Genomic DNA, 27,384 nt, shown 5'->3' with positions numbered 1-27,384 from the left:
TTTTTGTTATTGCTCTTAGTTTCTTCTGTATTGGTCTTACTGACCTCGAGACGTTATGGACATCTCTGTGGTATAATCTTGCATATTTCTTAATTATACCTAAAGCAGTGAAAATGCACAAGCATATATATCCAAGTGAGTTTCTTTTTTGGGGGGAGCGGGAGGATGGAGTCTTACTCTGTTGCCTAGGCTGGAGTGTAGTGGTGCCATCTTGGCTCACTGCAACCTCCACCTCCCGGATTCAAGTGATTCTCCTGCCTCAGCCTCCCAGGTAGCTGGGATTACAGGCATGTAACACCATGCCTGGCTAATTTACTAGGACTCAAAAAAATCCATGGTTTAGTTTGATTACCACCAATTTATGAACCTTGTCACCTTGGGCAAACCACTTCCCTGAGCTTCATTTTCCCTTGTAATCTGTGAGAAGTGTCTGTTTTGCCTATTTCATGAGCTTGATTTGAAGATAGTATATAGGAAAACATTTTGAAAGTTGATGTGTTATATAGATGTAAGATCATGGTTTTATTTTATTTTTTAAAATTAAAAAAAAATTTTTTTTCCCCAGGTTTAGTAACTTGCCCAAGATCGTGCTTTTATGGGCAAAGATACTTTTCCAGTTGATTCCTAAACGCAGAAAATAAGTATCACATAGGAACATGGCATGCTTTGAATTGAATTTAGGGTGGAGATAAATTTTTGCAGAATTTCAGTCAGTATGATGGTATCAATAAATGAAAACACTCACTAATAATACGTTGGAAAACATTTTAAACTACAAAATTAATTAATTGAGGGAATAGCTTCCTAGAGGGATATTTGAGTTTTAAAACCATCCAATTAAAATATTAAAGCACACTATTGTATTATTTAAGGGATATTTATTTAGTGTCTGCGTATTTATGCACATGTCTGGCCTCTTAAGCATTTTGAAAGAAAGGTATGGCACCATAGCTCTTCTAAATATTAGCTGAATCTAGTCAGTAGTAACTTAGTAAAGTTGAAAATATTTAGAGTGTATTCTTTGATAATTAACTGTTGGCTTTCAGAGAAATATACTAATTAACAAAAATGTAGAAAATGTAGACATGTCTTTATTTTGAACATATCATAACCTGTGGGTCTTTTTGAATGATGACAGAAAACCCAAAGCTTTATAGAAGAAGCTAGATGTTATGTTGTTAGTTTGTAACTACTCTGAGAGTTTAATTGTTTTTTACATTACATATTCCAGGTTACAGTGTTTATTTCTAACTGTTTGCCTTACCATTCTAGCTTCCTGTAATCTCTTAGCTTGTTTTTTTCTTGCCATTGTGTGTTATCTTCTAAAAAATCTTATTTGACTCTAACTAAAACAATATAAATCATTAAACGTTTTTGTTTCTTTTTAAAAGACTTTTTTTTGTGGAGGTATTAATGCATTTACACAAGTAGATAATATAATAAACTTCCATCAACACATGGCTGTCTTTTTATTATTTTTAAGCAAATGTGAGACATAAAATTTCATCCGTAAACTCAACTCTCATGTTATCGGTAAACTTCAAGGGCTTTAAAATATATATAGCAACAGTGTTATTTTTGTCCCTATGACAATTAACAGTGATCTAGTCATCTGGTCAGTGTTTAAGTTTTCTGTTGTTTATAAGTATCCTACTTTTCTTTTTTTTCTTAATGGTCTGTTTGAATGAGGATCCAGGCAAGATCCGCACATTGAGTGGTTAAAATGGGCTTTAAAACTTTGTACTGCTTGTAAAGGATTGGAGGCTTGGCTGGGCACCATGCCTCATGCTTGTAATCCCAGCACTTTGGGAGGCTGAGGCAGGTGGATCACTTGAGGCCAGGAGTTTGAGACTAGCTTGGGCAATGTGACAAAACCCTATCTCTACTAAAAATGCAAAAATTTGCTGGATGTGGTGGCGTGTGCCTGTAATCCCAGCTACTCTGGAGGCCGAGGCACAAGAATCGCTTGAACCCAGCAGGCAGAGGCTGCAGTCTGCCAAGATGACTCTGTCTCACAAAAAAAAAAAAAAAAAAGAAGGATTGGAGGCTAAATGGTTCACAGTGACATCTGCAAAGATTGGACTGTAACGGGTGTGTATTAGTGGTATGTGGCATAGATTCACCCTGAGGTTTGTGTTAAGACAGTGGGGGCCTCAGGCCAGGTAGTTATTCTGGGGCTGGATAATCTGTAACCTGCGGCCTCTGCCAGCTTGAAGTCCCTGGGAAACATAGCAGCTCAGGTGACTTCCAGTGCCTTGTGAGACACGCAGCACGAGTGCTACCTGGTACACATCTGAGTTGTAGTCCTTTTCCTGTGTCTTTTCCATTGCTCTGACATCAGCTACTACTTAGTCTCCTTAAAATTGATACTGGGTTCTTACTGCAGGAAAAGAAGCCTGTTTGTTTGTCAGGACAGCAACTGACATTCATTTTGGCAACAGAGTATGCCATCTGATTATGGGGTATGTTATGAGCTGGTAAGAAGAAAATAAACAGGCCCTCCAGCCTCATAGGTTTTTGAGGAATTGGTAATGATGTTTAAGGTTTGGGTAGTAGTAGCCAAAGGCCATGCCTGCAATAACTTCTTGTTGATTTGGGTGATATTTTTTGGTCAGTCTCCTACTGGACCATGTTTCCCACCACTTCCCCAAGGACAGTCTCATACTGGCCTGTGATCCTAGGTTCTTTCCAAGGATGGAGTGGCTATGAGCAGTTATCTTTTGATAGAACTTGTCCTGCTTTGTGCCATCTAATGGCAGCATAGTGTCGTAGGTCTTACGGCAGGTGAGCTGCTCTGCCTGCAGGGAGCCTGATTTGGCTATCTGCTACATTGTCTCTCAGAAACCTGCTCTCCTAGATAGCTACAGCAAGACTCTGGACTTGGGCAGAGAATGCTCAGAGCCATAGCACAATGGCCAGATCTACCTGTTTTCCTCCCCTCCTCCAACGTTATTGTGAAAAATTCCAAATACATATAAAAGTTGAAAAATTATACAGGTAAAATAAACATTGTGCTGTATTTGCCTCAGCAGATATCTGTACTCGTTCATCAGTCCATCTTATATTTCAAAGTAAGTTCAAAACATTAGTTCACATCCCTTCTATAAACTGCAGTATATCTTTTATTTTTAAATTAAATTTAAAAAAAATTTTTTTTTTTTGAGACAGAGTTTCGCTCTTGTTGCCCAGACTGGAGTGCAGTGGCATGATCGTGGCTCACTGCAACCACCGCCTCCCAGGTTCACGTGATTCTCTTGCCGTAGCCTCCTGAGTAGCTGGGATTACAGGTGATTGCCACCATGCCCAGCTAATTTTTTGTATTTTTAGTAGAGACGGGGTTTCATCATATTGGCCAGGCTGATCTTGAACTCCTGACCTCAGGTGATCCACCTGCTTCAGCCTCCCAAAGTGCTGGGATTACAGGCGTGAGCCATCGCGCCTGGCCTAGTTTTTTTTTTTGAGGCGGCGTCCTGCTCTTGTCGCTCAGGCTAGAGTGGTGTGATCTTGGCTCACTGCAGCTTCCACCTCCTGGGTTCAAGAGATTGTCCTGCTTCAGTCTCTGGAGGATTTGGTGCTACAGGTGCCCACCACCTCGCTGGGCTAGTTTTTGTATCTTTAGTAGAGATGGGGTTTTGCCATGTTGACCAGGATGGTCTTGAACTCCTGACCTCAGGTGATCCATCCACCTTGGCTTCCTAAAGTGTTGGGATTATAGGCGTGAGCCATTGGGCCTAGCCCAGTATATCTATCATTAATTAGAATTCAGTATTCATTCAATTTTTTAGGTATAATTTACATACAGTGGAGCTTAAGAATCTTAAGTGTACTTTTGGATGAGTTTTGATCATTGCTTCCAATTTGGTAACCTAAAGACTTGTACAGGCCGGGCGCGGTGGCTCAAGCCTGTAATCCCAGCACTTTGGGAGGCCGAGACGGGCGGATCATGAGGTCAGGAGATCGAGACCATCCTGGCTAATACGGTGAAACCCCGTCTCTACTAAAAAATACAAAAAACTAGCCGGGCGATGAGGCGGGCGCCTGTAGTCCCAGCTACTCGGGAGGCTGAGACAGGAGAATGGCGTGAACCCGGGAGGCGGAGCTTGCAGTGAGCTGAGATCCGGCCACTGCACTCCAGCCTGGGTGGCAGAGCAAGACTCCGTCTCAAAAAAAAAAAAAAAAAAAGACTTGTACAGATATAGCACATAAGCATCATTACAGACAGTCACTGGACACTTCTTCCTATTCAGTCCTTCCCTGAATTTTTTGAGACAGGGTCTCAACTTCTGTCCCTCCCAGGCTGAAGTGCAGTGGCTGGGTCACAGCCTACTGCAGCCTTGACTTCCTGGGCTCAGGTGATTCTCCCACCTCAGCCTCCCAAGCAGCTGGGACCACAGGCATATGCCTCCATGCCTGGCTCATTTTTTGTTTCTTTTTTTTTTTTTGGTGGAGACGGAGCCTACTCCTGAGGCACTGTTTTGTTTTTTTTTATTCACATTCATATAAAGTAAGTTAAAGTGTGATTTTAAAAATAACCCTTCTTCCTTTTTTTTTTTTTTTTTTTGAGGTAGGGTCTTATTCTGTTGTCCAGGCTGGAGTGCAGTGGTGCAATTACAGCTCACTGCAACCTTGACCTCCTGTGCTTAAGCAGTCCTCCCACTTTAGCCCTCGAGCAGCTGGGACCACAGGTGCGTGCCACCATACCTGGCTAATATTGTTTATTTTTGTAGAGACGAGATCTTACTGTGTTGCCCAAGTTGGTCTCAAGCTCCTGACTAAGCGATCTACCTGTCTCGGCCTCCCAAAGTGCTAGGATTACAGGCCTAGACTGGAGTACAGTGGTGCAATCTCAGCTCACTGCAACTTCCGCCTCCCAGGTTCAGTTGGTTCTTGTGCCCCAGCCTCCCAAATAGCTGGAACCACAAGCTCACACCACCACTCCCAGCCAATTTTTTGTATTTTAGTAGAGATGAGGTTTTGCCATGTAGGCCAGGCTGGTCTGGAACTCCTGACCTCAGGTGATTAACCTGCCTCGGCCTCCCAACGTGCTGGGATTACAGGCATGAACCACCATGCCTGGCCCTCATTTATTTTCTTACTGGTATCTTTGGCAAGTAGGAGTTTTGTCATTTTGATGTAATACAATTTATCAGTTTTTTGTTTTATAGAGAATGATTCTCTTCCCTGTCTTAAAAAATCTGCTTCCTCTTAAATCATGAGGATAATTTTATATATTTTAGAAGCTTTACATTTACATCTGTGATCCATCTCAAATTAATTTTAGTGGATGGTGTGATAGGGATTGAGGTTCGTATTTTTACATGAATATATACACTTCTAGCTCTATTGTTGAAAACACTTTTCTTTCCTCAGTGTTGGCTTTGGAGTCTTTGTCAAAAATGAAATGACCAGGCCGGGCATGGTGGTTCACGACTGTAATCCTGGCACTTTGGGTGGCAGAGTTGGGCAGATGGCTTGAGCCCAGGAGTTCAAGACCAACCTGGGCAACATGGTGAGACCCTGCCTCTACAAAAAATACAAAAATTAGCCTGGCATGGTGGTGTGCATCTGTATTCCCAGTTAGTTGGGAGGCTGAGGTGGGAGGATCACCTGAGCTTGGGGAGGTTTTAGGCTGCAGTGAGCTGTGATTGCACCACTGCACTCCAGCCTGGACGTCAGAATGAGATGTTGTTTCTCCAAAAAAAAAAAAAAAAAAAGACCACGTAATTAATTATGGGTTATATGTTCTCTATTTAGTGTCATTTATTTGTTAACCTTTATGCCATACAACACTGTCTTTTGGTTACTCTGCCTTTTTCTAGTAAGTCTTGAAGTCAGGTAGTACAAATCCTTCAGTTTTCCGTTTTAAAGATTGCATTAGATATTCAGGGTCAGGGGTTGACTGACTAAAGCCTGTGGGCGAAATTTGGCCTGTTGCCTGTTTTTATATGGTCTACCTGATTGAGCTACCATTGTGAGACATGGAGACCAAGCTGGGTTTTCTCTCCCTTCCTTCCTCATTTCTCCCTCCATTGTTGGCATCAGTAGGCTGAGGAGGAGGAAGAGGTGGAGGGACTGGTCTTGCTGTCTTGGAGGTAACAGAGGCAGGAGAGGTGGAGGGGAGGCCGAAGAGGCAGGGACACTTGGTGTAAATTTTTTGTTTTTTGTTTTTTGAGACAGGGTCACAAGTTCCCTCACTCCCAGGCTGGAATGCAGTGGCTGGATCATGGCTTACTGCAGCCTTGACATCCTGGGCTCAGGTGATTCTCCCACCTCAGCCTCCCAAGCACCTGTGACCACAGGCATACGCCACCATGTCTGGCTCATTTTTGTATTTTTAGTACAGACAGAGCCTCACTGTGTTGCCCAGGCTGGTCTCTAACTTCTGGGCCCAAAGGATCCGCCCACCTTGGCCTCCCAAAGTGCTGGGGTTATGGGCTTGAGCCACTGTGCCCAGCCAACTCGGTGTAACTTTTGTTGAAAAAAATTTGTGTTTAAGCGGACATGCACACTTCAAACTCAAGCGGACATGCACACTTCAAACTCATATTGCCAACTATTAACTTTTTAATGTGATCATTTTCCCTTTAAGCTCTACTTTAGCTGTGTTATACAAGTGTTGATGTATTTTATCATTTGGTTCAAAATGTTTTCTGATTGCCCTTGTGGGCCTTCTTTGACCCATTGATTTATTTAGTAGTGGTTTAATTTTTTCATATTTGGGATTTTCCTAGGTCCTTTACTAGTTGATTGTTGAGTTAATTCTATATCATCAGTGAACATTTTTAATATATTTTCACTGCTTTCCTTTTTATTGAGACCTCTTTTATGGTCCAGCACATGTTCTCTCTTGGTGAGTGTACAATATGTACTTGAAAGGAGTGTGTTTTCTGAAGTTGTTGGGTGTAGTGTTCGATAAATGACAATTATAGCTCTGTGATTGATGGTGGTGTTTAGATGATGTGGATCCACCTTACTGATTTTAGTCTAGTTAAGTAACTGCAGATAGAACAATTTTCACAGCTGGTGTGTATTTACCTATTTTTTTCTATAATTTTTTGCTGCATGTATTTTGAAACTTTATAATTGGTGCTGGTATATAATTATTATGTCATCTTGATTACGCCATCATTATGTAATATCTTTTTTTATGTTTGATAATACTCTTTTTTGAAATTTACTTTATCTCATATTGTTTTTTCTTTGTAGTGATGGGTTGTTGTGAAACACTTTTTGTTTTCAGAATGTGACTGTGATGCACCTGGATATGCTTTATGTATATGTATGTATTTATCCTACTTGTGGTTGATGATGCTCTTGAATCTATACATTTTTCATTTACCAAATTGGGAAAATTTCAACATTTTCCCACCAAATATTTTTTCTGCCTCATTCTCTCTCAGCTCTCCTTCTGAGATTCCAATTCCATGGATGTTAGGCATTTTGATACTGTTCTGCAGTTTCCAGAGGCTCTCTTAATTTTTTCCCCTCCATCTTTTTACTTTACAGATTGGACAATTTCTCTCTTATCCTCAACTTACTCTTCTGTTATCTTTAAGCTCTGATTTTTAACTTTAGATACTGTATTTTCCATCTCTAGTATTTACATCTTTTGTTATTTCTAGAGTTTCCATTTCTCTGCTCAGATTTTGTTCATTTTTAATTATTGTAAGGATGTTTTCTCTTTTAATATGATCTTTTATTTATTTATTTTTTTGAGACGGAGTCTTATTCTGTCATCCAGGCTGGAGTGCAGTGGCACAATCTTGGCTCAGTGCAACCTCCGCCTCCCAGGTTCAAGCGATTCTCTGCCTCAGCCACCTGAGTAACTGGGATTACAGGCGCCCACCACCATGCCCAGCTAAGTTTTGTATTTTTAGTGGAGACAGAGTTTCAGTTTCACCATCTTGGCCAGGCTGGTGTTGAACTGACCTCATGATCCACCGGCCTTGGCCTTACAAAGTGCTGGGATTACAGGCGTGAGCCACTGCATCCAGCCTGTAATATGTTTTTGAATATAAGTGTACTAGCTATTTTAAGTCATTGCCTGCTTATTCTAAAATCTTTATCATTGCAGAATCTGTTGCTGATTGATTTTTCTTTGGATTATGGGTCATAATTTCCTGTTTCTTTGTATATGTAGTGCCTCTGGATTCTGTTTTGTTCCTTCAAAAACTGTTGGTTTTGTTAAATTGTTTTGGTTTTTACTTCAGCAAATTCTGCTTCTCCCATGGTGAGTGGCAGCTGAAATCTCTGCTCAGTTCTTTATTTGAACTGTTTGAAGTCAGCCCCACGCACACATAGGTCAGGAGTGAGCCAGAGACTTGGGAAGAGTTGATACACAAGTTTTGTGGTACCTATTTTCTTTCTCTAGCCATCTCTCTTCTGGGATTTACCCCTCGCTTTCCAGTTGCTGTGGCTGTGGTGAAACTCTTGTCTTCTTGTACTTTAAGCTTTAAGACTTGTGTATTTCTGTTTGAGTTTTAGCAACCCTGCATGACTGCTTTCAAGTGATGATCCTTTAAAAAAAAAAAAAAAGCACATAAGCACATACCTAGTGCTGTTTCTTTCCTCTTCAGCTTGTTTGTGGTTGCCCTTTAGCGTCTTTATAAACCTTGTCCAGAGTTTATAGTTGTTATCTGCTGGAGAGTTGGGGTTTTAACATGAGCCTTTTTGTAACTACTGGAAGGAATCTACACTGCTTGCCCTTTAAGTCTTTTTTCATCCTCTAAGTTTCCTCTCCAGTCACTCATTCTTATTCTCTGCCCTCCTGCTAACGAAGCCACTTATTCCACCTACTGGATTTTGCTAATGCCATCCACATAATGTTAGTGTTCCTCTGTTCTCCCAGTTACCTGTAAACCGGTGGTTGGCTGTTGTAGTTTCTTAAGATTCAGGGCTTAATTTCAGGAACCACTATTTCATAGGTTGTGTGTTGTGTTCTTTTTTCAAGAACCACTTTAAAAGTTTTAATTTTTGGTCATGTTAGCAGCTAATGCTCAGTGCCTACATCCATTAATTAGGAATTGTAAAATGGTGATATTCTAACTCAGTAGTTTTCCAAGTACAGTTTGAGACTTGTAGGGGATCCTTGAGACCTTTTCAGAAGTTCTTTAAAGTTTAAAAAAAAAAAAAAAAACAAGTTTAATAGTACTGAGACTCAGTTGGCTGTTTTTTTACTTCTGTTTTCATGGGTATACAGAGTTTGCCAGAAGCTACGTAACATAAAAATGCAGAAGCAGATGAGAAATCAGCTGCTACCTAACAAGGCATTAATGAAGTTTACAAAAATTACAACGGTAATCCCAGCACTTTGGGAGGCCGAGGCGGGTGGATCCACAAGGTCAGGAGATCGAGACCATCCTGGCTAACATGGTGAAACCCCGTCTCTACTAAAAATACAAACAAATTAGCCAGGCGTGGTGGCACGCCCTGTAGTCCCAGCTACTTCAGAGGCCAAGGCAGGAGAATGGTGTGAACCCAGGAGGTGGAGCTTGCAGTGAGCTGAGATTGCGTCACTGTACTCCAGCCTGAAGGACAGAGCGAGACTCCATCTCAAAAAAAAAAAAAAAAAATAAAAACAATACCTTTTCACTAATTTTTTTGTTTTGGGAAAAAATAGTCGTTTTTATAAATAAGTTACTTACATTAAGATGCAATAGTCTTATTCTTCTTTAAGAACATTACAACTATTTATAAATATCAGTAGATATGGTACACCACCATTTGTGGTCTTCAATATTGAACTCTTTAAAATAGTTTCATAACATTTCCAACATCTACCAATTAGGTTTTTTTAAATTACTATGAATTTATTTATTTGATATGTTTCACTCAAATTCAGTTATTCTTACCGATGCCCAAATTTTCCCCTTTGTTCAATGAGATAATCTGTTTTTGAAACCAGTTTAAAACTTCTGCAAATCTTGTTTTTACTGAAGAGCTTTGCCTGAATGTTCCTTTTTTTAAAAAAAAAAAACCCGTGAGCCACCAGTATATTCAGAAATGTTGAAAGAAAACTGTTTCTTCCCCACCTCTTGTTTTATTTACATAGAATATGGTACAAATGCGGTTTACTTCAGAGGCTTGCTTTGAATTTGGGCGAGCTTCTTTCTGTTCCTTGGCCAATGACTACATTCCAAACCTGGGTCAGCTGCCTTACAAATGCATGCCTCCAGTCACCAGGACAACAAGACAATAGAGTGTCAGTACAAATAGGTCACTATCATTGAGTCCTAGATTGAACTAAATAATAGATGAGTATATTTGTGTTAAGAGGTGGCTAGTATTAATGATATCCTTAAACCATAGATAATCCACAAACAGTTCTTCATATCAGGACAAAATAAAATATAAAGTTGTGTTCTTAATCATTTCTGAAGGTTAAATGACCAAACAAGCTAGCCCTCTTCTGCTACTCCCTTGCTAAAACTCCTTGTTTGTTCCAGGTGTATTCTGGAAAATGTAAAAATATGTAAAGCTTATTCTGTGTGTACATCTATATGTGAGGGAGGAAGGCAAGAACACACCTTTGGTTAATTTTTCCTCTGCAACTTTGCTTATCAGATTCGTAGTATCTTTGGGAGTGAGAATGCTTTGCTTTAAGTGGCGTCACAAAATAAGTTTAGAACAATTGGAATGGAAACACTGTTGGGATTTGTTTTCTTTTTAGGAAATAATTCTAATGCTCATCCAAAAGAACAAAAAAGTAAAATTAGTTGGGAATAATTATTTACTGTTTGTAAAACAGTAAATAGACAATGTAAATGTAAAACAAACAGTAAATAGGATTTGTCCTATTAAATACTAAGTTTATCTCTGTCTTTTATGTACACAGTAATTTGTGATATAAACTTGCAATAATTACAGCAACCTAAAACTAGTGGAAGGATAGGCACAGATCTGTATATTAGATACTGAGATATACTGTAACCTTCTTATAATTATAAATGTGAATGATCTTGTAAAACAAATGAATTTCAGCATTCCTTGTGGAAGTTGGTTATTTAATAAATGGAAAATTAACTGGAATGTTACCTGACATGATACACCAAAATTTCAGAAAAATTTTAGCATTAAAATTTAAGTCGTAAAGGAAGCCATAAACATGTAGAAAATAGTCTCAAAAGATCTACCTGCAAATTTTTATTAATCCCAAGGGAGACAAACAGTGACTTTAAAATGGATAAAGATACATTATAACCAAATAATCCAAGCATACAGCAGTACTGGGACAAATTGATGTTGTGTGTCTTTCTTGATAATGATGCACTGGGAAGGACATGTCACTTATGTAGTATCTTCCCCAAAATACGTAACATTAGTTTAATCATGAGGAAGCCCAAAGTAAGGGTCATTCCACCAAACAGCTGGCCTGTACTCTTCAAAGATGTCATAGCCATGAAAGACAGAAAGAGTAAAGAATGTTCCAGATTAAAAGAGACAAGACAGTTAATGGATTCTGGACAAGGAAAACCTTTTCTTTTTACTGTAAAGGCCATTATTAAGATTACTGACTAATCTGTAGATCAGATAATATAAAATATTAATGTCTTGGCTTTGATCATTGTGCTATGGTTATGTAAAAGAATATACTTATTTTTAGGAAATACACATTTAGGGGTAAAAGGCTTGTTATGTCACCAATTTAAATGGTTACAAAAATTCTTTTTCTCAGAATGGTAAAGCAAATGTTAACCATTGGAGACTTGGTAAAGGGTATGTGGGATGTGTTTCTATTATCAAAATTTTCTGTAAAATAAATTATTTTGTAATTAAAAAAATAAGCAAAACTAAATTGTAATGTTTAAGGATGTATACATGGCGGAGGCGTGGGTAATAGTAAAACACTAAGAGTGATTACTATAGAAAATACAGCCAAATAGCCAACTACATATTTAGCATTTGAATGCAGAAGGACTTTATAGACTGAAAGCAATGGAAGAAGTCACAAAGTAAAAACTGATACATTTAACTAGATAAAACAAGGAAACTCGTGAAAGGCAGAGTAAATAAAATTAAAAGGCAGAGCCATTGTTCTGTGCCAGGCACCATACCATACAGGGTAATTTACTTATGTTATCTTAGTTTGAGAGAGTTGGGCAGATGATAATCTTCCTTGAAACTACTATGACTTGACTAATTATGTCTTAAATTTATAAATCTCTTTGTAATTTACAAAGCACATTCATAAATAACCTGTGTGTTGAGGGGGTAGGGAGGGGTGCTTACCATACTCATATTCCTTACTGAAAGAAGAAAAGGCTTATTGCCATGAGAAAACCACAAAACACAGCACCACACATCCACACACACACATCCACACCCCTGATTGTACCAGGGATGGACACCTAACCCTGAGGCTAGTGACTTATCAGGTCCTGTTTCTTCAGAAATTGAATTAAGGTTCACAGGGCTGTATTCAAACAATTAGTCATCTGAACTGAAAAATTGTATGTAGTGGGCTCTGTGCAGGCTAACAAGTAAACAAACAAAAAGTTGTACTTAGAGAAGCAAGAGTGGGGACAAGACATAGTATGTGAAGCAAAATGATAAACTCTGTCTTGGTGGAGGGGTTGGTTGAGAGAGGGCTTAGGAGATAGGCACTCAGACTGCCCAGGTCCCAGATGGTTTCCTGTTTGCATTCCTGGTTCTCATGAAGTATTTGTTTTATTTTGGTGGAGTGCTTTGGTGTATGCTGTCTGCAAGTCTGTTTTTCTCTAAGCTAGTATAGCTGGGTTTTGCTTCTTTTCATCCTATCTGGAACACAGTTCTGATGTTAGAGACCTTAAGTGAAATAAGGTATGGGTATGTGAGTTGTGTGTGAAGTGAAATAAGGTATGGGTTTGTGAGTTGTGTGTGCTGCCCTTTACTAAGTCCTTACAGTAGATGTCTGAATTAGAGTTGTTGCTCTCCTTCACAATGCAGATACTTGCAAGTAAGTTTTCTTACTATCCATTGCATTTTATTTCTCTCTAGTATTCTAAGTATTTGCTTCTTTCTTTCCTTTGTGAGATTTCCTAATCCCTTTCCAAGTGTTTTATCATTTCTGTTTCTTTGTACTTAGTAGTTATTTAGAAAACAAGTATTAAATACCTATTAATCTTTCACCAAAACTTATTCTGGTACTTTTTCTCCTGTATTGTCAAGTGAATCAGTATGTATAATAAATTGGCTCTTAGATAGACCTTGCTGTTGGGAAGTTCTTCCTCCAGGGAAAAATTTTTGCCCACCTCTCTATGTTATTCCCTGTGCACATTCTAATACCTGTCTCTGAAACAGGTTTTTATTATCCTATTTAAATTGTTACTAGTCTTGGATGCTGGGATGGTAGCATAGTCCATGGTTACAGGTATGTTCGGGGTTGCCAAACTTTTTCTTTGAAGAGTCAGATAGTAAATATTTTAGGCTTTATGGGTGCCATAAGGTCTTTGTTGCAATTAATGCTGATGTTGTAGCTGTAAGTAGTCATAGACAAAAGGTAAGCAAGTGGGTGTGACTGTGTTCTAAGAAGATTTTTATCTATACAAATAGGCCCCAGATTTAGCCCAGTTTGCTGATCCCTGGCTATATATGACGTGAGAATTTGGATCAGTGAATTTATTATTTCTACCTAAATAAGTTGGGGAGCTAACTGTTCTAGGTCAGCGTGTATATTTTAGATGGAACAAAAGAAAAAAGATAATTTCTATTGTGCATATATTTGAGGACTGTTAAGGAAGTTGCTTTCACTCATCTACCAGGTATTAAGTGCTTACTGTGTGTCAGGTACCGAGCATACAGATAGTGTTGAATCAGAGAGGAGGTTCCTGCCTTATGAAATTTGCATTTCAAAATTATGAGATAAAGGTTGTGAAAATAATGTGAGAGTGTGTATCTGTGATTTGGTACAGGGATTATTGTCCCTTTGGATTGGGTGGTTAGGGAAGACTTTCTGAGGAAGCCAGTGGGCTGGAAAGAGTTTAAAATTAGTTTGGAGGGCTAATCAGGGGTCACATTCTGTTGAGCCTAATAGGCTATGATGAAGAATTTGAATTTTACGTTAAGGAAGCTGTTATCAGGTAGTTTGTGCTTAAATAAATTCTTTTTAAAGAAACCCTAGGACAAAAGAAACAAGTTGGATTTGATATCTCGTAAGTCCGATCGATACTCCCTTACCTGTCAATTTATGTGGCTGGTTTACAAAGGCACTTTGTCTCCGAGATCTCACATATAGCTTGTGTGCGCCTATTTTTAGTTAGTTACTCAGTTGCATAAGTTCTAATTCTTGCCAGCACATTTTATAAAACCAAATGTTAAGATAGGATATACCATAAAGTTCCTAAAAAAGGTATATGTAAATGCAAAACCATCAGTTTCTCTTGCATAAAGCACATGCGGATAGTGTTTTTGTTTGTGTAGGCATCATTTAGTTTATGTATTGTTTAGAGATATGTCATTGAGAAATACAAATCAGCTGGTGGTCTAGAAATAAAGTAATGTAGGCTGGTTCAGTGTAGGAAATGTTAATAATATACTTAACATTAATAATGTACTTGTTTTTCCAGTATTTTACTTGAGTCATGGCATATATTTGAGATTATTTCTCTGAGTATGGACTTTTTCTCCCTCGTTTCTTCCTTTTAGGGCATAATAATATGTTGGTGATAGAATTTTGTATAGGTCCATGGTACCTGTCTAGAGAGCTTCTAATGGTATTTTCTGTTTGTTAATATTTATTTTTGTTCAGTTTTTCTGTCCGCTTCCAAAAAGTAGATATTGATTACTTGTTCATCAAATTTTCAGTTGTTAAACTATTTTGTTATTTGTTCCTGTGTTTTATGGGTGGTATTATTAAGTGCTGTGATTCTATCTTATATCCAGAAGGAGGCAGGAGTACTTAGAGGATTGCTCCATCTCTACTAAGTAGAGAAAGGACAAAAAAGGAAGTATGAAATCTTGTTGGATGTATGTAGATTGGCTGAGTGAAAAAAGATCCTTTAAATTTCAGATCCTCTGTCCTTTCCTTATTCTTGTATCTTTCTATATAGAGGTTACAAGCAGAGTCATGCCATGTGGTTTATTCTTTTTATCTTTTGTGAAAATAAGTTTTTCTCCAAATAAAGGTGAATATCCATTTCAACAAGTTTCCACTCCAATTTGCTGTCCCCCTCAAGGATTACTGATATAACACTGTTTCTTACCTTTCCTTTTATATATGAGTAATTGGGAATGAGTATGAAGGTTTCCTATTTCTGGTATTCATAACTGAGTTTGTTAAATTGCTAGCCCTGTATATATTTATTATCATGATTTGGCTGCTGTGCTGGATACCTGCTATCTGCACTTCTCACTCTGGTCTTTTCCTTGCTCTGGCTCCAAGCAGCTGGTCTGTCTGGATATACAAGTCAGCTTCTTTTCCCTGGTTTCTAGTTGGGTTCAGCTGGTGGGGAACATTTTATTTTTCTGACTTCTTCCTGTGGGATTTCTGCAGCCTGGCTACATCTTTCCATTAAAGTTTGCAGTTCCTATCAGGGCTGATAGTTCCTGTCAGGCAGCTGACATTTTTCTTTCCTCTCCTGCTTTATGCCAATGGGTAGTGGTAGGCCCTGCTGTTACTAACCCTGGGATATAACACTCTCCCTTGTGATTTCCTTACAACCCACCTATGCTTCGTAATAGTCTCCTTATTAAACTTTCTTCAAATTATCCAAATTGACCGTGCCGTCTGTTTCTATGGTAACTGACTGATAAAATATGCTTTAACATATTTTAGATTCTGTCAGTGGCTATTATGATTCCAATTATAGAGTGGATTAGGACTATTAAGGGAAAAAATTAACAATTTTATGAATTTATTCTGTTGTCTGGTGTGATTTTTAGTTCTTCCATAAGATCTGGCTTTGAGTACTACCAGTTTATTGAACACTTAATATGGCACAGCCCATTGTTTGAAGCATTATGGGGAATCCAAAAGTAAATGAGACACATGCTCCATGATTCTACTAGTAGGCAGTTTGGAATGAGTTTCTTGTGAGAGCTACAAAATGCTAGAAGTTCAGAGGAGGGAGGTTACTCTGTCAAGACGGCTTTGATTGTGTCTGCGGCAGGAATGAAGGGAGATCTACAATTTCCTGTATTTTCCTGGTAAGACCACCCTTCCCAGTCGTTGCCTGTCTCATCACTCCATAGTCTGTTACTGCAAACCACTTAAAGAGGCTAGGCCCAAAAGTAATATAACTAATATGATTTCTTTTTTTGAGGCAGTCTTGCTCTGTCACCCAGGCTGGAGTACAGTGGCATGATCTCAGCTCACTGCAGCTTCTGTCTCCCAGGTTCAAGCAGTTCTTCTGCCTCAGCCTCCTGAGTAGCTGGAATTACAGGTGCATGCCACCACGCCCGGCTAATTTTTTGTGTGTGTTCTTAGTAGAGACGGGGTTTCACCATTTTGGCCAGGCTAGTCTTTACCTACTGACCCCCCAAAGCGCTGGGATTATAGGTGTGAGCCACTGCGCCTGGCCAAACTATTTAAAGTTTATATACCTGTTCTCAGTACAAAACATATATTAATTTATTTAACTCTCTAAACCTCCTTATGAAATAGGTTCTATTATTATTTGCATTTTACAAATAAAGAAAAGTTAATTTTCTCAAGTCAAATAGTAGCAAACAGAGTTGGAATTCAAACTCATGCAGTCTGATTCCCTTGTCCAAGCTCATTAACTACCATAAACACCACATTATTCTATAATTAGAATTGATTATTCACCTCCCCAAAAAGGGACCATCAAAAGTAATTCCATTGTTCCATATAATTCCTTTTTTTAGGTGTCATTCTTGCTCCTCAGTGCTGTTTTTAGTCCCTCACCCCCACTTTTCATGTCAATAGATTTTATCACTTGCTGCATCTTCTTGTTGCAATCATACCAGTCAGTCTTCCTTATTCAGTATTTATTTATTTATTTATTTAGAGACAGGATCTCACTCTGACACCCAGAATGGAGTAGAGTGGTATGATCAAGGGTGATCAAGGGTGATCAAGGGTGACTTGCCGGGCTCAGGTGATTCTCTCACCTCAGCCTCCCTAGTAGTTGGGACTACACGTGCACCACCATGCTCAGCGAATTTTTGTATTTTTTGTAGAGACTGAGTTTTGCCATGTTGCTCAGGCTGGTCTTGAACTCCTGGGCTCAAGCAGTCCATCCGTTTTGGCCTCCCAAAGTGCTGGGATTACAGGCGTGAGCCATCGTACCCAGCCCCCTCATTCATTTTAAATACTGTTTTTATTCCCACTAGTGTTAATCATTTTTGCAGTTCCAGTATCCACATGGATATCTACATAGCCTCCTGAATTCCTTGACCTCCAGTGATCCTCCATACTACTTTAGACCTTTTATTGATTGTTAACTGTATCACCTTCCAGATTTCAGTTTCAAGCATCCAGTTCTCTGACCACCACTGATTCTCTCTTTCCGGCTTACTCCCTCTAATACTGGAGCCACAGAAATTTTGGGACAGTCATCAGCACCTTTTTTCCTTCATTTCACTAAATCCCTTTGTTATCTATCTTCCTCATGATGTCTTTATTTTTCTTAGCTTAGATTCCATGGTCTGTTAATATAATCACCTTTTTCCACCATCTGTCCTATTCTGCTCAATTAAACCAGTATTCTACCTACTTTTACCTAAATAGCCAGATAAAGCTGGAGAAAAACACAGCCTTCTGACTAGTTTCACTTTAGATATTGATGGCCACAAGTCTTTAGTGCTTCCTAGTCAATTCATTCTCTCCCTTTTTTCCCAACCTTGAAATCCCCTTTTTTCCGTTGATGGTGTTTATTTTACTAAAAAACCAAAACAAGCAGAAAAGAGACTTTATCAGCAAGTCTAGATGCCTGAAATAGCAATGTTAGGAGCAGAAGGCAGCCTTTCAGGGACTGAACTATGAGTAGGTCATAAGGAGTTAAGAGATTGATGTTTTCCCAGGTGTGTCACTGAAACGCTGTCTGTGTTAAATGAATCTTGCCCCATAATAGGTTTACTGGCTATATTTGGGAAATGCTGAAAGCTATGTATAGTTTGAATTTCTGTTTCCCTCTCTCTCTGATGTGCTGATACAGAAGCGAGGAAAGATGAATAAAATTACAGGTAGAAAGTAAGTTTCCATCTGCTGGCCTAGATGTTACTAAAGCATTGGTTTTCAAACTTTCACCCACTTCAGAATAACCTGGAGGACTTGATAAAACAGATTGCTGGGTTCTACCTAGAGGGACTGATTTCACATGTCTTGAGTGGCTCCTGAAAACCTGCATTTCCATCAAGTTCTTAGTTGACACTGATGCTGCTTGCTGATTTACGGAATTGGGAATCGTATATTGAGAGTTACTTCATTTGAGTAAGAATTCAACTGCCAAGAGTGTCAAGAATGGTTAGGATTTTGATCTATAAATATAGGAAATAGCTGCTGTGGGACAATATAGTGGGAAATTAGAGCTGATTAATAACTTTGAGGGACTTTGACAGTGAGATGGTTTGAATTTGTAGGGGACTCAGCAACTATTTTTAATGACTTTTTCTCCAGCAATGTGACCTTTCAGAGAGCAGGAACAGAACCACAGCAGTTAGTATATACAATTTTGAGGGAATTCTACAGGCTGCTTATGTCAAATATTTTATCATCAAGCACTCCATCTTTGCTTTGCATTACCATTATGAGTGCCAAGATGGCAGCTCTATGATCTGTCTGCCCTTAGCTCATCTGCTTCATTTTATTTATTTGTATGCTTATTATTTATTCATTTATTGATTTTAATTTTAAAAAGTTATATATGGCAGAGGTTTTAGAATGTAGAGAATAAAGTGTCCATCAAGTACAGTCAATAGTTTCATGGCTTTGGGTAAATAACTACCCTGTCTCTTGTTTTCTCATTTGGGAAGTTTTAAAATCTTCTATTTTAAAATCTTCTATTTTAAAAGAAAAACTTCCAGGCCTCCCTTTATGAATGTAACTGATAAATCTTTAAAAATCTTAAAGAATTACATTTTGGGAGAATCATTAGTTAGGTTTCTGCCTGAGGAGAGTCCCATGTAGTTCTTTTTAACTGGCTAAATATTATTGGACAAGCTGGGTCTCTTAAAGGTTTGTAGTATTTCTGGCAATAAGTTGCACTACTATTCCTGGGTGTCTGTACTTCTCAGGCGTTGTCAGTGAAATGTTTTCGTAATGGATTGTACCTCATTCTGGTCCTCACTCTTGTCAACTGTCACTTCCTAAATGACTTTATACTATCTGTACTGAGCCTGGAATAGGAAGGAACCACAAGAAATATTTGTATAGACAGACAGACACGGAATCTCGCTCTGTCGCCAGTCTGGAATGCAGTGGTGCGATCTCGGCTCACTGCAACTTCTGACTCCCGGGTTCAAGCGATTCTCCTGCTTCAGCCTCTGGGATTATAGGCACGTGCCGCCATGCCCAGCTAATTTTTTTGTTTTTTTTTTAAATATTTAGTAGAGATGGGGTTTCAGCATGTTGGCCAGGATGGTCTCGATCTCCTGACCTCATGATCCGCCCGCCTGGGCCTCCCATAGTGCTGGGATTATAGTTGTGAGCCACCGCGCTTACCCTACAAAAATATTTTGAAACACACTTGGGGACATGATAGGAGAGGAGAAGGGCAAGCCCTTTTTCCTATCCTTTCTCTTATTTATTCCGTACCCAGTTCAGTGAGCAGGTAAGATTGAGAAGTATGCTTTTCCTTCGCTGATTTCTTAAATATTTGTCAGCGTTTTTGAAACCAGATACCATGTTCTTTTCATAGTGTCGTAATTGCTTATTCTTTAAAATAATGTAATTTTGGAAACTTGTTGACTTGTTCTTGATAATTTTGCTGAGGAATAATTGATAACTTTTGGATATTTAAATTGATAACGTGTACATACTTAAAGTGTACAATTTGATGAGTTTTGACGTTTGTATATACTGTGAAACCACTACCACAGTAACAAGATAGTATATATTTTCATTGTGCAACCCTTTGCGATGAATCCACTGGTCTGCTTTTCTTCGCTGTAGACTGGTTTACGTTGAAAATTTAAATGAATGGAAATATGCAGTATATACGTTTTGGTGGGGGGCGTGCACAGGTTACTTTCAGCATAATCTTGAGGTTATTTGTGTTTCTCTTATTAATGGTTTTCTCCTTTTAATTGCTGAATAATATTCTTTGGCTATTCTCCCATTTGTTTATTCACTTATTTATGGACAATTGGATTGTTTCCATTTGGGGTTATTAGTAAAGCTGCTATAAATATTTATGTACAGTTTGAGTGTGGAAAAGTGCTTTTATTTTTCTTGAATAAATACCTAAAAGTAGAATGGCTACGTCATATGCCAGGTCTGTGTTTAACTCTTGAGAAACTGCCAAATGTTTTCCAAAGTGCTTATACTATTTTACATTCTAAAGCGTTCTGGTTGTTCCACATTGTTACCAACACATGGTGTGGTCACACTTTGTTTTCAGCTTTTCTAGTAGTATCTATGCATGTCTATCTTGTGGAGTCTCAGTGTCTTTTTTTTTTTTTTTTTTTTTTAAAGATGGAGTTTTGTTCTTGTCGCCCAGGCCAGAGTGCAGTGACGTGATCTCCACTCACTGCAACCTCCCCATCCTGGGTTCAAGTGATTCTACTGACTCAGCCTCCCAAGTAACTGGGATTACAGGCATGTGCCACTACTTAGTGGCCTGGCTAATTTTTTTGTATTTTTAGTAGAGATGGGGTTTCACCATTTTGGCCAGGCTAGTCCCGAACTCCTGACCTCAGGTGATTCGCCTGCCTCGGCCTCCCAAAGTTCTGGGATTACAGGTGTGAGCCACCGGCACCGTCCTCAGTGTCATTTTAATTTGCATTTTATACATGACTGATGATAGTGGGCTGCTGATACCTTTGCTGAAGTGTTTGTTCAGACCTTTTGCCCCCTCTTTAAACAAGTGTTGGCTGGGCGTGGTGGCTCACTCCTATAAACCCAGCACTTTGGGAGGCTGAGACGGGTGGATCGCTTGAGCTCATGAATTCGAGAGCAGCATGGGCAACATGGTGAAACACTGTCTCTTCAAAAAATACAAAAAATTAGCCACCTGTGGTGCTGCACTCCTGTAGTCCCAGCTTACTCAGGAGGCTGAGGTGGGAGGATGGCTTGAGCCTGGGAGGCGGAGGTTGCAATAAGCTGAGATTGCACCACTACACTCCATTCTGTGCTGTAGAGACAGACCTTTTCTCAAAAACAAAAACCGAAACCCGCGTTGGGTTATCTTTTATAATTGAGTTATGGGAGTTCTTTATATATTCCAGTTTCAAGTTCTTATACATTTTGCAAATACTTTTTATCAGTTATCTTGATTTTTGTGTTTAAGTTTTTTGAAGAATAGTTTTTTATTTTGATGAAGTCTACTTTATCAGTTTTTCTCTTTATAGTTCTTTTTGTGCTGTTTTATTTCATTTCTCTTTTGGTTTTTCTGAAAGTTAAATTTCTCAGATTCTCATTTTTTAGCTATCAGACAAAAAATGCATAGGAGACAACTATAAAGCTAATAGTGTGTTTGCCTTATGTTTGTGTTTATTGTTACAGTTTTACAGTAAATTGTTTATGATCCTAGTATTTTTGCTTGTTCTTTTTGGTTTTTTAGACTTGCTAAAGGGCCTGTAAAATTACTATTGGTTCGTTCCTTTGTTTTGTGAGTAAGGGAACTGAGAATTCACAGGTTACATGACTTCGCTAATGGTGAAGTTTGTGATTATGCCAGGACTGAAAAGACCCCAGGTCCTCTCAAATCCCATTTCACTGTTCATTTCCCCTTTTTAATGATTTTGTTGCTAAAATTTTACTGCATACTACAACATATTAAAAAGAAATTTAGTTCCTTTATTTCTGTTTATTAGTATCCTCATTGAAAGCATATTATTACAATTATTATGTAGATTAGCTTCCTGAAAGAATCACAATATCCCCTTAAAATTTCATTAAGTGAAGATGTTGAATTTAACATATATTTTTTTGATTCTTTCCAAAGGTCTGTAAACAGATTTGGCTAGGATTATTTGATGATAGATCTTCAGCAATTCCAGACTTCAGGGATCCACAAAAAGTGAAAGAGTTTCTACAAGAAAAATATGAAAAGAAAAGATGGTGAGTGAAGAGTTGTATGTAGACTAAAGCCTCCCCAAATCACATGTTAACTATGGGTAAGGTTAGTCTGACACAATGAAGGATAAAAGACAGACAGTGAGAGCTTAGATAGGTATATAATTCATTATCCCTTGGCTTTTTGTTGGTTTGGTTTCTGAAAACCTTTACTTCTACTTGATCTTAACTCATCTGTTCCTGGCAGCAACCTTTTTGTTATAATAATTACCAGGAAAGTTAGGGATTCTTCCTTCTAATCATTCCCTATCGCTGTTAGCTTCTTTAAATATGTTTTGCCCTACAAAGCCTCTATTCTTAAAAATCATTAATTTAGCAAGTATTTACTGAGTCGTATCTTTTTTTAATTTATTGAGTAACATCTTCTATATACTAGGCACTATGTTAAATAAAGCTCTGGTGTGGTAGTCCATCCACCTAATTGTCTGTTGTAGCCTTTGCTCAAAATATTTTTTCTTTCCACCTAAGAAATCAGTTTACTTTCTGGTTAAGAAGGGAGCATTTACTTTTGCCTAACTAAATCTATCAGATGTTAATTTTTAAAAATTAATTCCAACAGGTTGTACATATATAGCTAGTAAGCCCCTTCCAATGGAATAGGGACTATATCCATAAAGCTAGTGTTCAGCTATTGAGGGCTCTGCATTTTTAGCTATATGAGCACAATTTAAGTATAGTTACTAAGACTCATTAACTATGAACTCTTTTGGTTGTTTCTTTAATAGTATTGAATAGTGGATATTTCCATCTTGGGAGGTTAGAAAGATGGGACAGAGAATCAAAATAGAGGCAATAAATAATGGGGAAGTAATGAGCTTCTTGTTTGCTTGAGGAGCTGTGTTTCAACCCAAGAGAATATGTTCAGAGCCTGTTTTGGTCCTGAGGGAACATTTGCTGTGGCTTACAGCAGAGGTCTTTACCTTCATTCAGGAGCATGTTAGCTCTGACTTGCATGCTATATCAAAATTTGTATTCTTACTACTTTCCAAAATAGACTACTTTTTTTCTTTTTCTTTTTGGAGACTGAGTTTTGCTTTTGTTGCCTAGGCTGGAGTGCAGTGGCGCGATCTCGGCTCACTGCAACCTCCGCCTCCTGGGTTCAAGCGATTCTCATGCCTCAGCCTCCCAAGTAGCTGGGATTACAGGCACCCACCACCACGCCTGGCTAATTTTTTGTATTTTTAGTAGAGACGCGATTTCGCCATGTTGGCCAGGCTGGTCTCGAACTCCTGACCTCAGGTGATCCACCCGCCTCAGCCTCCCATAGTGCTGGGATTACAGGTGTGAGCCACCGCACCCTGCCTAAAATAGACTCCTTTTTGCAAGGCTAGATTAATCAGGGCTATATTCAGCTATACTAGAAGACATCAGGTATGAAAATAGATTAAAATACACCAGTAAAATTTAAGCTCAGGAAAGAAGAAAATATTAGAAGGTGGGTTGATAGTAAAAATATGGTAGCATAAATGATTCTTTTAAAACGAAAGGTATAATTATCCTTTATCTTTTTTATTCTGAATTTCCTAGACATTCTACTCTGTAGGAAAGACTGTTCTCCTTATGTAGCCCTAACCTAGTTTTTTTTTTCTCTCAGCTGTTACTTTTACCAATTCAGAAAGAGAGTTTGGTTAGGGATTAGCTTATGGTCAGCTCTAGCTATCAAGAGAAAAGTGAGTGTAATGGTAGAATTAAAATCATAGATCCTTACCTCCACATTTATAACAGTAATGTATTATTCATTCAAACTGTAACACAAATACCTGGAAACCTCAAATAATTACAATTTGTGTGTGTGTGTGTGTGTGTGTGTGTTTTTTCCTGAGAAACAGGATAATAAGAGTTATAAAAATAGAGACTTCAAGTGGTGGGACAGGTGACCATCATTAAGAGGGCCAGGAACAGTATGTTTTTAATCCAGACTCCCTCACACCTGTAACATATAGCTAGAGAGCAGTGAAGTTGGTTTCTAACATGGAATAAGCACTATCCAGATGCAGCCTCCCTAAAAATACTCACTGTAACTATACTTAAAACAGTGATGCTGTTGTTATCCAAAGGGATTTTGAAATTGTTCTTTTGACCAGTTCTCAAAATCACTTCCTGTGTTATACAAGATTAGTTTCTTTACTTTGTCAGGCAAGTCTTTTGAACCAGTAACTATCATTTGATTTTATCCTTTGATAAGACTTGGCTATACTCAAGAATTTATATTAGTAGTATGCTAAATTATGGGAAAGTACAAGTTCTTGTATTCATTCTCATATATCTTTTGTCTCTCTCATTTACTTTTAAAAAGCCGGTTGTATTGTTTGTGATTATTAAGTGGTTTGGTGATAATGAACACTTATGTAGTTAATATCTACACCAGGAATTGTTCTCAGTGCTTTACAAATGTTAACTTGTTTAAACCTAGGCAACTCTGTCTCTCCATTTTATAAATGAAAAAAATAGAAGCACAAAGAGTTGAAGTATTAATAGTTTGCCCAAGGTTTCACAGCCATTTGGTGATAGAGATGGGATTTGAACTCTTGTCTCTGGAACAGGTGCTCTTAAGCATAGTTTTCCTTCTTTCTTCACCTACTTCATATGGGGAATAAGAAGGAGGGTAGGACAAAACCCAGAATTACAAAGAGCAAAAGCTCTCACATAATCCCACACCTAGAGGTTAGGATTGCCAGTGTTTGGACCTTATTATATCTTTGCTGCCTCTCCTTTCTCAACTCACCTCCTCACATAAATCATGTATTTACATGACTGGAATCAAATCTGAAGGATCTGTGAGGTTTTATCTTTCCACGTCAAAGCAGAGTAGCTATGAGTATTGTATTATTGTAAATATTTTTTTCTTGATAGATGTTGGGTTTGTTTCCCAGTTTTTTTGAAATTATAAAGAGTGGACTGTGATTAACATTTCTGTGTACATGCATCTGTATACACTTACCAATTCTTAAGGATGTTTCTAGAAGTGGTACTTCTGGTGCACAAAGTACACCTATTCATATATTTTAGTAGGTAGCAATAAAAAAATTGCAGTGTTCACACTTAGCTTATAGGTGAATAAAACCTTAATTTGCATTTTTGTTAGGTTAAAAGTGTTTTCATTTCTATGTCTCCTGTCTTCTGTGAATTGCTTCTTTTGTTCATTTAAAATGGGATGATCTTATTCTTACAGTTGTAATAAGCCTTTATATTTTAGGCTGTTAACTGTAATGTTACAAATGTTTTCCTACCTCATTTGTCTTCAGAGGTTATTTAGATCTTAAGATAATTTTTAAAATTGTAGTATGAACTATTCATCGTGATGATTAATTGTAGGTCCTCTGTTTAAAAAAAGCAGTTATTTGGCCGGGCGCGGTGGCTCAAGCCTGTAATCCCAGCACTTTGGGAGGCCGAGACGGGCGGATCACGAGGTCAGGAGATCGAGACCATCCTGGCTAACACGGTGAAACCCCGTCTCTACTAAAAATACAAAAAAATAGCCGGGCGAGGTGGCGGGCGCCTGTAGTCCCAGCTACTCCGGAGGCTGAGGCAGGAGAATGGCATAAACCCGGGAGGCGGAGCTTGCAGTGAGCTGAGATCCGGCCACTGCACTCCAGCCCGGGCGACAGAGCAAGACTCCGTCTCAAAAAAAAAAAAAAAAAAGCAGTTATTTCTTGTGTTGTACTTAATATATTCTTAGAAAAACCATAAATAAGTAATCGAAACAAGTTTTGTGGTTAGTCTTCTCTTTCTCTGAGTATTTCAAGTATTTAATGGGTGTAGTCTTAAGCTATCGTTCCTTTTAAAAAAATATGCAAAGGTGTTCTGTGTGAGAGGGTTTTCAGATAAGATTAATGGTGAAACAGTCTTGTACGAAGTTAGAATTAAGCTTATTTTTTGGTATAGAATTACCTACTTTTTTTTTAGTTAACTGGTTTTTATGTGTTTTAGGTATGTCCCGCCAGAACAAGCCAAAGTCGTGGCATCAGTTCATGCATCTATTTCCGGGTCCTCTGCCAGTAGCACAAGCAGCACACCTGAGGTCAAACCACTGAAATCTCTTTTAGGGGATTCTGCACCAACACTGCACTTAAATAAGGGCACACCTAGTCAGGTGAGTAGTCTTTGAATCTTTGTAGGAAGCTTCGACTTAAAGAGGGCTTGAGTATCAAGAATTTGAGAATTCTTTAAGACAGCAGCATAACCTTGTATGCCAGTAGCATTGTGTTCTAGTGGTTTATTATACATTAAGAAATTGTTAAGTGGTTGAAATATATATGTATTTGTTCTTTTTGCTGTTGCTAATATGAGTTTCTTTGACTTCTCTGCAACTTTGTAAAGGCAAGTTATACAGGAATGTTGCTATAGCTATATACGTGTGTGTGTGTGTATACATGTATATATGTATATATCATGTGTTATACAATTAGTAAAACATGAATCTATGGTGACCATCAGAGTTAGAACATATAGTCTCTTTGATATACTTTTCTAGGAAGGGATTTCTTTAGTAGTAGAGTTTTCCCACATGTGTGGTTGTGAAGCATGTTGGTCATTGAAACACAAGGGACTTTGCATTATATCTTATTCTTAGAAATGAACAAAATGAAATCGTTTCAAAGTTGCTACCTAAAGTTTGTCTTCTACACTTTATTATAGTTGATGGGGCTGTGACAGATCTGTTACTGTGTGGCATTGCAGTCTCTATCCTATACAAGAATAGTTCAGAGGCATAGTACTATGGTTTAAATCCTGCCCTTTTTGGTAACACATACTAAGACACTTGGATAAATTTCTCTGTTTTCACAAAAGGTTGAGTGAAAAATGAGAAAGGTTAACTCAGCATACTGTAACTCTTCTTAAGTATAACTGTGTTTTAAGTTTGGAGATAGTTTTGTATAAAGATTTCGCAGATCTGACTGGAATATCTTTATAGTTAATATGTGGTTTATAGTCCCCAGTTGTAGGTCGTTCTCAAGGGCAGCAGCAGGAGAAGAAGCAATTTGACCTTTTAAGTGATCTTGGCTCAGACATCTTTGCTGCTCCAGCTCCTCAGTCAACAGCTACAGCCAATTTTGCTAACTTTGCACATTTCAACAGTCATGCAGGTAAGTGGTTTTTCCCGACAGCTTTTGCTGGAGGTGCATATAAAACACCAAGAAACATCAATTCTTCATCACACTTTGAGGATCAGTAAACATTTTTTGTTGAGAATGTTTTGTTACTCGTAA

The 27,384-nt window shown here is 38.3% G+C and overlaps 1 protein-coding gene across 6 annotated transcripts in view; it reads left to right on the top strand.

The window, feature by feature from the left end:
• The window catches only part of AGFG1 (ArfGAP with FG repeats 1), an 81,215-nt gene that overhangs the window by 25,314 nt on the left and 28,517 nt on the right, over positions 1-27,384 (top strand). For all 6 annotated transcript variants that reach the window (XM_010375608.2, XM_010375613.2, XM_010375612.2 and 3 more), the window contains exons 3-5: positions 22,044-22,159; positions 26,105-26,267; positions 27,108-27,261. In XM_010375608.2, the coding sequence (XP_010373910.2) occupies positions 22,044-22,159; positions 26,105-26,267; positions 27,108-27,261 (433 nt within the window). The remainder of the gene's footprint in view (positions 1-22,043; positions 22,160-26,104; positions 26,268-27,107; positions 27,262-27,384) is intronic.

The sequence above is a fragment of the Rhinopithecus roxellana genome, chromosome 14 (genome assembly GCF_007565055.1).
Source record: "Rhinopithecus roxellana isolate Shanxi Qingling chromosome 14, ASM756505v1, whole genome shotgun sequence".
NCBI classification, from domain to species: domain Eukaryota; kingdom Metazoa; phylum Chordata; class Mammalia; order Primates; family Cercopithecidae; genus Rhinopithecus; species Rhinopithecus roxellana.
The sequence above is the reverse complement of the archived record's forward strand: the minus strand, read 5'-3'. Positions and strand labels throughout refer to the sequence as shown.